The following is an 11,073-nucleotide window of genomic DNA, read 5'->3' on the forward strand; positions in this document are numbered from 1 at the left end:
TTGGATCATATCTAAGTTACCTGTGTTTTGGCTTCCAAAAGCTTTCTCTTTGTTTTCGCCAAAGTCGACTCCATGCTTATCGCTCTTTCTTCTAGTTGCTGTCGTTGATAATCAATAAGATCTGCAGCAAAAACGGTATATTTTGAAACCTGATTATCATTATTGGTTTGCAACATTTTCGAGATTTTGTAACTTGATTCCAAGTTTATAGACTTTATATAGGCTCGACGTTCTATCTCGTTCATTTACAACTGGATGTTTGTACCTTCACCATCATGTATCTGCTCGGTTATGTGTATTACCTATCTGAGACTGGCTGCCTTCCAATTTCTTCTCCAACCGGACAATCTTTTCCTGAAGAGCCCTTTCTCTGGCGGAAAGGGAGTCCTCGAAGCTGTCATGCTCTCCATCCATATTTAGATCTACCAAACGTCACTTGTTACTGCTGTAAAGAACATAAGCAAGGAATTCAAGGTATTTTATAGCAGAAAACAGTCGAGGAATGCGATTATGCGACGGCCGTAAAAGTGTCAGTTACCCTCCTACCCGTTATTAGCATCACGCAAAATCAACTTAACCTATTCTAAAAACATCAATGAAACCTTAAATTGTACAAAATGAAAATTAAGGCCCTGTCCACATTAATCCGGATAAATTTGAAAACGGATAAATTTGAAAACGCCGTATAAAATGTTTTACTTCCACATTAATCACAGTATTTATCCGTGAAAACGATACGCTTCATCGCACGCAGCGTTGAACATGACTATTTGACGTCAGCGTTTTCAAAAAGCTCTGTTTTCGCCGTCCACACTAGTGCGTTTTCAAATTTCTCCACTTTGGAGAGTGTTTTTTGAAAAGCTCCGTTTTCAAGAATGAAGAAGAAGGTTTGGTGTCACAAGTCCATAAATAGACGTGAATTCGCGGAAAAAGCCGTCTGTAAATAGCTTTTTTGTGAATCTGACAGAAACTTCCGCAGCAGGATGGGCTATTTAACTTACATCTAATCTATCGACCAACCTTGATCATCACTAATAAAATGCAATAAATGCTTTACTAGGGATGTTTTGTTTAATCAATTTTGCAATAGACAGCTTATTTTTTATGATATTTTGTTACGAGATTCTGAGGCATGTGTAATTTTCAGGATGCTTGACTTCAAACAACCCCACAAGTTGTTATGACTGACTGCTTTTCGTCCGAAGCTTAACCTCGAGGTTAGTAGTTTCGGGCTGTTGAATACCCCCCTTTACCACCCTTACTCGTATACCGTACCGCAGAGAACAAATACAACATTGAGTATTACCGACCAGAAATAACTGAAATTACTAGCAGAAATTCCTCCGATGTTTGAAAAGTCTCTTGGTTTACAAACTGTTCAGTATATGGAATATTTTGATCAGACCCCAGCTATGTTTATATCAGTCTTATAGCAGTCTTTCATGTAAACTGTACAGCCAAGTTCGACAGTACATGAACTGTAAACATTTTTGTAAAGTGAAAGTAACAAAGTTAGACAGCAGCTTGAGTAAGTTTAAAGCACACAAAAAAGTCTGAAAACTTGATATAAAATCGATCGACTACAGTATGTGGCCCTTGGTCCGCGAGTAAAAGTTATAAACTTGAATATCTTACCTGAATCAAAGCCCGATGAGCTGAAATTTTTCTTGAAGATAGATTTTATGTCTCTCTTTATAATTGCAAAGTGGCAATGCCTGAACTAAAATATTTTTCGTGTAATTAAAAAAATAGTGACCGTGCTCGCAGGTCCTTGGTCCGCACATTTGGTCCTTTATCCGCGAGTCACGTAAACAAAGTGAAAATTACTGTAAATCGCAATAATTTTCAAAAAAGTTGCAATGTTTTAGCAATATTTAATCTATTCTTTACTATTTTTGACATTTTTAAGCTTCAGTCTTGCTGGAAGTCGTTGTTAGGTGCGAGTATAAAACAACCAGTATATTCTTCAGATTTCTTTCAGACCGAAGTCTCCAACGAAACCCGCGTCTTAATTTCTTCTCTTTATAACTCTCCAATTTAATTTTGAAACATTTGAAGCGAGGATAAATGCCGTAGCAACAATGTGTGCACCCAGTACTTAATATTTTTCTGAATGATCGTTGTTTTAGAACATTTTTTTAATTCACAGTCAAAGGTCACGGACCAAGGACCCATATGCGAAAATTGTTTATAACTTTCATTAGTCGCTAAACCTAAAATTTGCAACTCTGCAGCAAATTTCTTCGCAGATTCTGAAATCTATTCATCTATTAACCTGTTCTCTAAAAAAACACGTTATCTCGTTGCGTTTTATCTATGCACTAGCTTAGTAAACGCGACCATGTAGTTCACGGACCCGCGAAAAGTTGAAATTTCAAGAAAGGCAAATTTACCTGTCTGTTGACAAGCGTGAATTTCGCATCGTAACTGACAGTAAAAAAGCTAAAAATTTAACATACCAAAGAAGAATAGTCAAAGAATCATTGGAAACATTCATTTTTTGCCGAAGTTTAGTTGTCGAGGAAATATTAAATCATATTCGAAAAAGTCGCGGACCAAGGACCACATACTGTACTTATAAACAAAATGAAGGAATAGTACATACATGTATTTATTAATGGCTGGTATATCAAACCGCTTTCGTGTTGTCGCTGATCGTAACTCCTTCCCGTGCAGCCATTACCTCTCAGACACGCGAGCAGCTCGAAACAGAAACTTGATTTGAAGTAACATCATTACTTGCAGAAAAACGCCTACATGCTTATTTGCATTTCAGCTATAGTGCTCATTGTCTTATGCAAAAAAGTACTAAATTCGTGGAAGACGAAGATGGAGTTCCGAGAAAAACAGGAAGTTTAGGTTTTGTGACAGATGCGTGATCTTTTTGAAAGGACCGTCGCGTCGACACCCCTACCCCCCCCCCCCCCAAAAAAAAAAAAAAGAAAAGGAAAAAATGGTACCGCAAAAATTCATTACCTCAAGACCTCAACTTCGAAGATAGAATGCCTCGTCAACACGATACCTGCGATTACTAAACTATCTTACAAACAAATCCCACCGCACCACGCGCCTCCCCGTCAATCGAAACCGTCACGCACTGTCGCGACAATCTGTCACGCACACAATCGCTCACCAGACTGCCCAGCGGAGAATGTTTGAAACTCATGCGCGAAGTCAAACGCCGACTTCGCGGTCTCGAAATTTTGAGATTTTGTTGCGATTTGTGCAAGGAAATGTACGAAAAATCGAACAGGCTTGCTAGCTAATTTGACGTTGACCCTTTTGCACTGAGTTCTACGTTTTCAGAATCTTGAAACATGGTTTGGACAAAGGACGAGGTCGATAAATACGTGGTACAAGTGGAACGGAACTGCGCCAACGCGCACGAGGTGTGCTCATTCATTTTCGTGCATTTTGCCTCTCGGCTCGATTTTGAAAGATTTACAATTTCCTTTACGTATCTTACAGCGAAACCTGAAGGGATTTGCCTTTGCAAGACTTTACAAGGAAGCATCGGACAATGAGAGCGCTAAACGGTTAGTTATCATGGTTGTCTTTGTGCCGTTGATACTTCCTGTTTTCTGACTCGACAAATTTTGACAGAAGCTAATTAACGAAAAACGCTCATGATTCCCTTTACACAATAATTGGTGATTGAATTTTGTTGTGTGTGTGTTGAATCTCGTTTTCTCTTTGAGATGCTTGTTGCTAACTTTTCACTGGGGCAGACAAGGTACATGTATGCGTTCACATAAAAGGTGCATGCAAAGCATGTTTTTCTATGATCTGTAACTAAGATAATTCTTCTAAGATATCATTTACTTTGCCCAACAGATACCTGGAAGCTTACATCAGTGAAAGTGAAGGGGATTTTAGGTAAGTGAGAATGGTTGACAAAAAATCGGCTGTCAGTTAATATTATTTGTATTTTGGGTATGTTGTCAAGTAAATTAACCTGCATGTACACCCTTCCAGTCTGAATCTCAGAATAGTAATTCTTCTTTTGATTGCTGTGCATTTAGTGTACATCAAAAATTATCACCTTGTCAATATTTTTCTTTATTCCCTACATTTGACTATATATTGGAATGAATTTATAAACATTATTTTACCTATTATTTCAGAGGTCATTGTCTTATGGGGCAGTTATATGAAGGAATGGGACAGTTGGAAAAGGCTGTTGCCTCATATAGAAGGTATATATTTACTTTTATACCATGCCATAGAAAATACAGTGAATCAGAATTTCAACTCAACCTTCTCATCATGCGCTGCAATCTTATTCTTGACGAAATTTAGTAAGCATATTTTCTATGGCATGGTATAAAATAGTTACACAACACTTTCTCGTAGTTTACTATGAAATATCCCACTTGTCACTTGTATTTTCTCAGTATACACACGAGCCTTAAAACTAGCAATGGTATATTGCAAATCCTCCACTTTAACAGATCACTCCCCTATCATCCTGACAATCCAGTCCCAAGATTATGTTCGAAGAGGTCCAGGTTTCTGGAAAATTAACAATTCTCTTCTAAAAGACAACAACTTCATTGAACAACTTTCAGACAAAATTCCTCAATTCAAAGACAAGTATAGTTATCTTTCTGACAAAGGCCTTGCTTGAGACATGATAAAAATGGAAATAAGGGGTTTCTGCGTTCAGTACTCTAAAAGAAAAAACAGAGAACGCAGAAACATTGAAAAAGAGCTCTCGAGTCGTATCGAGCGTTTAATGAAAATCTTAGAAACCAACAGATCGAAAGAAAATATCACAGAACTTTATCGACTTCGATCAGAATTAAACAAAATTGCCAAGTATAGAACTAATGGTGCTATTATCAGAAGCAGAATTCGATGGCATGAGCATAGCGAAAAAAATACGAAATATTTCCTCAATTTAGAAAAAAGGCAACACTCCAATTCCTTTATTGCAAAACTTAAAACACATAATGATCAAGAAATAACAGAAGCCGATGAAATCTTAAAATGCCAAAAGCATTTCTATAAGGACCTTTACACCGCCGTACCAACCGATAATTCGAATGATAAGACTTTCTTCGATGATCCAAATCTTATTCGTCTAAGTGACGCTAAAATCGATCTTGAAAAACCCCTAACGAAAGAAGAATGCTTTAAAACTCTAAAAGAGTGCGCAAAGAACAAATGCCCAGGAGGCGACGGCCTTTCGGTAGAATTTTATTTACACTTCTGGCCTCTATTAGGAGATGAAATGGTTGCAAGTTTCGATTATGCTTTCATGCACGGAAAGCTAAATATAACCCAGAAACAAGACATTATTAAAGTAGTGCCAAAGAAACGAAAAAACAGACTCTACTTAGAAAATTGGAGACCGATATCCCTTCTCAATATTGATTATAAAATAGCAACCAAAGTCATAGCTAGCAGACTATCTAAAGTTCTCCCAAAAATCATAAATGATGATCAAACCGGGTATATTCAAGGCCGATATATCGGACAAAACATCAGATTCATACAAGATATAATGAAAGTAACATCCCTTGAAAACATTCCCGGCCTCGCTATTTTCATCGATTTCAAAAAAGTCTTTGACTCGCTCGATTGGAATTTCTTAAACAAAACCTTGCGGTCGTTTAACTTTGGACCTAACATTCAGAAGTGGGTTAAAACCTTCTACACCGATATCTCCAGTTGTGTCATCAATAACGGCTACGCGTCGGAATTTTTCCATCTTCAAAGAGGCGTAAGACAGGGATGCCTGCTATCTGGTATCCTCTTTGTCCTCTGCGCTGAAATCTTAGGCAATGCTATCAGAAATAATCAATACATCAAAGGCATAAAAATTTATGACAAGGAATTAAAATTTCGCAATATGCTGATGACACGACTGCCTTCGTTTCTGACATAACTTCAGCTGAAAAGCTGTTCGAGATACTGAACGCCTTTCAGTGTTCTTCAGGACTAGAGGTAAAAAAAACTAAACCCGAAGGAATGTGGCTAGGTGCTCTCAGACATAACTCTGAAGCTCCCTTAGATATTGCTTGGCCTTCAAAACCGATAAATTCCCTTGGAATTGACTTTACCCACAACGAGGAAGTCTCTTACAAGAAAAACTTTGAACAAAAATTAGGTTCAATGAAAAGCATACTCAACATATGGCTTCCAAGAAACCTCACCTTGTATGGCCGAATAACTATCCTCAAAACCCTCGGACTATCCAAACTCATCTAGAACACATCAATGCTGTCTTTTCCGCCAAACTTCCCAGCCTTAGTAAAGCAAACCATTTCCGATTTTGTTTGGAACAGTAAACCTGCTAAAATCAAGTACACGACAATGATTGGACCAAAGTCAAAAGGTGGTTTAGATTTACCGGACTTTGATACCATAAACAAAGCATTGAAAGTCTCCTGGATACGAAGATTACATGAAAGCAAAAATAACGCATGCTGGAGTCACATACCGTTATCGTTCATTAAGCACTTAGGAGGACCTTTTCTATTTGAATGCAACTACAGTCGAAGCTCTCGTAAGCGGACACCCTCGGGACGTGAAAAAAGTGTCCGTAACTGGAGCTGGCCGCTTACAAGAATGGTTCTCGTAAGCGGCCACTAAAGGTGTAGGGGATATATGGCCGCTTATGGGAGCTTGCCCAGCTAACAATAACTGGACGGACGTGGATGACGACAAAACAAACACTAAAATATGGTACTGCAGTTACTGTTAAATCATTGTGACGAACGGCGATGTGAAGTTGATTGATAAAAACAAGATACAAAGGTTGTTAAAAGGATTTTCTTTGGGATGTCCGCTTACGGGAGCTTAAAAACAAAGAAAAAGTCTAAGTCGTGATCTCAGAAAGTGTCCGCGGCCGCTTACGGGAATGTCCGTTTACGAGAATGTAAAAATACAGAGTTTGTATGGGAGCGTAAAACGGGATTTCAAACAAGGTGGCCGTAAGTAGAGCTGTCCGCTTACGAAAGTGTCCGTTAAGAGAGCTTCGACTGTATAACTTAAAATCTCTTAAAATAGATATTCCTATCACCTTTTATAAGGACGTCCTTTACATCTGGCAGACTATTAACCAACATACTCCAAAAACCAAAGAACAAATACTTAATGAAATCATATGGAACAACTCTTTTATCAAAATTGAAGGCTTCTCTGTGTACTATAGAAAATGGCGCGAATCGGAGGTCGTCCGAATCAAAGATATCTTCTGTGGAAACAACTTCTTGACATTTAATGAATTCTACACTAAATTCCAAATCAAAACAACATTTCTCAAGTACTATGGCTTATGTAATACCATACCCCCAGCTGGATCCGCTTACTAAAAGGTTCCACTAACGAGGAGCAGTGCGCTTCACACCATAACCAGAAAATAGACATCGATAAATTGTCATGCAAAGTGGCTACTAACATTCTTATAAACAAAAAGTTTGAAACCCCGACCGCAGAAAGAAGAATGAAGCAATTGGGTCTGGGCGATGACACAATATGCGCTATCTACAACATTCCTTTTAAAGTAACTAAAGACACTCGACTTTCTATCTTCCAATTCAAAATCATTCACCATATTTTACCAACCAATTCAACCCTTTACAGAGATAAAATCAAGGATCATGATAAATGCCACCTATGCGCGCAAACACAAACCCTAAAACATCTTTTTGTCTCTTGTCCGAATGTACAGACTTTCTGGAATACTTTTGTTACGTGGTGGAACGTCAAAAATGATGATTCCATTGAGCTACACAAGAAAAACATTATCTATGGTTTTACAATTAACTTTCCTTTACGACTTGGTTTAAACCTCTGTTTACTCACTGCTAAATATTATATCTACACTGCCTCAAGAGACGAACAACACTTCTACTTCGAAACCTTCCTAACCTTTCTAAAAGATAAACTTTTAATCGAAAAAAGTAATTCAAAATCTCAAATTCAAATCTAAAATCTCTATTCAGCTGAAATTCTGTAAGGCACTTTATATTCTTTTCTTTTTTTTTCTCGCTTTCTTTTTAGTGCAATCAGTCTTTGTAGTCGCCTTGAACTCATTTATTTACTTTTTTTTTTCCTTTTTGCTACTTTTCGTCTTAAATGTATGTATAGCTTCTTTATCATCAAACTAAGCAAGCATTATATATAAGCATTGTTAACGAGTATCGTAACTATAATTATTTTATATTATCTGTATTGTTTTTTAAGTTCAGTTCTGTGAGTAACAACATTGTATGTAGCCGTCTTTTTCTTTTCCTTTTTTGTTTTTGTTTTGTCTGCAATAAACTATTTAAAAAAAAAAAAAAATATTGCAATTCCTGAGTTCCGCCGGCTACTTGATTATATGTCATCAGTTACTCTGGTCATAGCAATCATCTCTTGACACATTGTCACTCTTCCAGTTGCTGACGTCTACTTTAAAACATTTTGAAACCCCTAAAACCCCATGTTGTTTCGAAGGTACTCTGTCTACATATATACTTGAGAAACGGAGTTTAATATATCTTTGTAACTAGCATCCTGTTTGAGCTATATCAGTAATTACTGTTGCTGATTTTTTTTTCAGGTCCTTGGAATTAAACAACACTCAAAAAGAATTGGTTTTGAAAGGTTGGATTACTCATAATTATATATAATGGTCATGGATTTCTTTTTATTGTTACAATATTACACATTTGTCAAGAGTGTTTTCCATTATATTTATCAGTAGAGAAAGGATCAAATTTCTTTAAGGTTCTCCCTACTTAGTTTCTACAGGAGTGCACGAATATCTTGGAACTCTAGTCTTGTTTATTGAGAAAAAGTTATTTGAATTTTTATTGTACTTTTCTTTTATTAAAGGTCATACTAGTGGGCTGTGATTGGCGGATTTCGATCCGTCTTGTTTGTGTAGCACATCGAAATAAAGATGAGCGGGTATCGTTAGCGATTTTATGGTATGCACAAGCTCGAAAAATTCGTCCACTTAGAAACCAAAATAATTTTAAGAATCGCTTTGCATTTCTAAACAAACATCGAATATTCTTATTGGGTTATTAAAGTAAATAGAGATATTCATCCATTCATTCATTTGTGAGGTTTTCTGTTTCAATATTGCTCACTTCCGGGCTGAGCCAAAATTTTTCTAAGTGTCGAGAACATAGCGATTTTATGGTATACCGAAGTTCGGATATTTCGTCAACTAGAAAACCAAAATAATTTTTTGAATCGCTTGACATTTCTAAACAAACATCTGATACTCTCAAGAAGTTTCAGTGGATATTCTATGAAAATTTTGCACATTGTGAGGAGAAGGCTCGGCTACCAAATCAAGCCTGGTTTCCAAGCTCCCCAAGAAAGTGATCCCAAAAAAATTTTTGCGGTCGCGGGAGCCTCTGCCAGATGTCACACCCAATATGGCCGCCATCCGGGGGTGGTAACCTTTGTATTAGTGTTCCTCACCGGGGGTGCTGTATATGTTACTACCATATGTCAGTAAATTGACTGCTAATATCATGTCTAGAATCGGTTCTGAAGTTAATTACGCGACAAACAGAGTCAACAAGAACGCATTCAGATGCCGGCGTGGAAATGTGGAAAAGTTTTATTTTGCACAAAGATTGTAGTTTTATTAAATCTGTTTTGTTGTGTGGCGAACAACAAATTCATCAAGCAAAGGATTCGATTTGGAAACTTCTGGCAGCTGAAACTTCTATAAACGGATTTATTCTTTCCTGAAAGAGAAGAGAACAAGTAGGTTTGTTTTGAAGAATGTTAAATTCAGATACGTATAAACAGACTCTCAGGTGGGCATTCGATTGCGAAGTTTCAACATCAATTCTTTGCCGTACGAACTAATTAAACCAATCGTAATATAAGCTTAAATTCTGTTTCTTCGTAAACAGCTCCTTAAACTTGTGTAGAAACTATGCACACACTCATCTCACTCGCATTTTTCTGTACGAAATAATGCTTGCTTTGTCGTTGTTGTGTTACTCGATCAAACGATCAAAGACATTAAACTGCTAAATATTTAAAGCGAACTGCAACATGTCGGAAATTTAATAAACACGAAAGGCACGAAATACAAGAAATACAAGAAGTATATTTACCATCAACAGATATCTCCTCGAGTGGGAAGTCAAGCTATTTGAAGTTTTTCCCAACTCACGCTTGACCTCCATAGAACAACAAACTTCCCACACGACTCCCCACAAGTTTCTGGGGGGACTTCGGATACAAAGATTTTTGCTTTTCTTCAGAAAAAATGAAAACTTTTCGGAGAAATAACGGTCCCTACTTGAAGTAACAAACTTTCCGCTGATTTATGCCAAGTTTCAAGCTGTCAAAGTCGGCGAGGGCTTAGAAATTCATCAATGTACCAGAAAACGATAAGGATGTGCGAGAAAACGACAAACTTCTGGCAGAGGTTCGCCGCGAAGTGGATCTCGATATCGAGTGCGCCTGCACTCACCTTGCCCAGCGGATTTTTACAACGACCGCCCCATCGAGAACCTCTGCGGAGGAGAGAGTACACGGACACGGTTATCAATCAACACGGTTTCATGACCTCGAAACCGCATCGAAAATGACACGGTTTCGAAGTGTTTACACGGAACCTATTAAACCATTTTCCGACTGTTTTCGAATGTGATTGTATAAGCAAGCGCTGCTCTCTATGCGTGTTTCACCATGTTTACCCTTCGTGAGCCAGCCAATTCGTGCCAAAATACGTTGCCGTTTTCAAATCGATGCGGTTTCGTCGTTTTTGACCGTTTACACGTCCAACGAAACCGTATCGTTTTGAAAACGCTCCACTTTTGACAGCGTTTTCAAAACGACCCGGTTTCAGTAGTGGTCTCGATCGGCGCCGTGTAAACGAAAGGCGTAACCGCATCGAAAGCGATACGGTTACAAATGAAACCGTGTCCGTGTAAACAGTGCCTCATGCGTGAAGTCAAACGTCGACTTCACGGTCTCGAAATTTTGAGTTTGCTCAAGGAAATGTACGAAAAACCGAACACGCTTACCAGCTAATTTGACCACAACTCTTTTATACTGATGAGTGGGGAATGGGAGGGGAAATACCACGACTCCAAATTGATCCAC

General features: G+C 37.9%; 1 protein-coding gene across 2 annotated transcripts in view; it reads left to right on the top strand.

Annotated features, from left to right (window-relative positions):
- The first annotated feature begins 3,188 nt into the window (after window positions 1-3,188).
- The window catches only part of LOC144661953 (E3 SUMO-protein ligase RanBP2-like), a 48,398-nt gene continuing 40,513 nt past the window's right edge, over window positions 3,189-11,073 (top strand). For both annotated transcript variants that reach the window (XM_078522669.1, XM_078522671.1), the window contains exons 1-5: window positions 3,189-3,389; window positions 3,469-3,536; window positions 3,835-3,876; window positions 4,125-4,196; window positions 8,552-8,595. In XM_078522669.1, the coding sequence (XP_078378795.1) occupies window positions 3,318-3,389; window positions 3,469-3,536; window positions 3,835-3,876; window positions 4,125-4,196; window positions 8,552-8,595 (298 nt within the window). In that variant the 5' untranslated portion in view covers window positions 3,189-3,317. The remainder of the gene's footprint in view (window positions 3,390-3,468; window positions 3,537-3,834; window positions 3,877-4,124; window positions 4,197-8,551; window positions 8,596-11,073) is intronic.

The sequence above is a fragment of the Oculina patagonica genome, chromosome 8 (assembly GCF_052425735.1).
Source record: "Oculina patagonica isolate OP01 chromosome 8, crgOcupat, whole genome shotgun sequence".
Classification (NCBI taxonomy): domain Eukaryota; kingdom Metazoa; phylum Cnidaria; class Anthozoa; order Scleractinia; family Oculinidae; genus Oculina; species Oculina patagonica.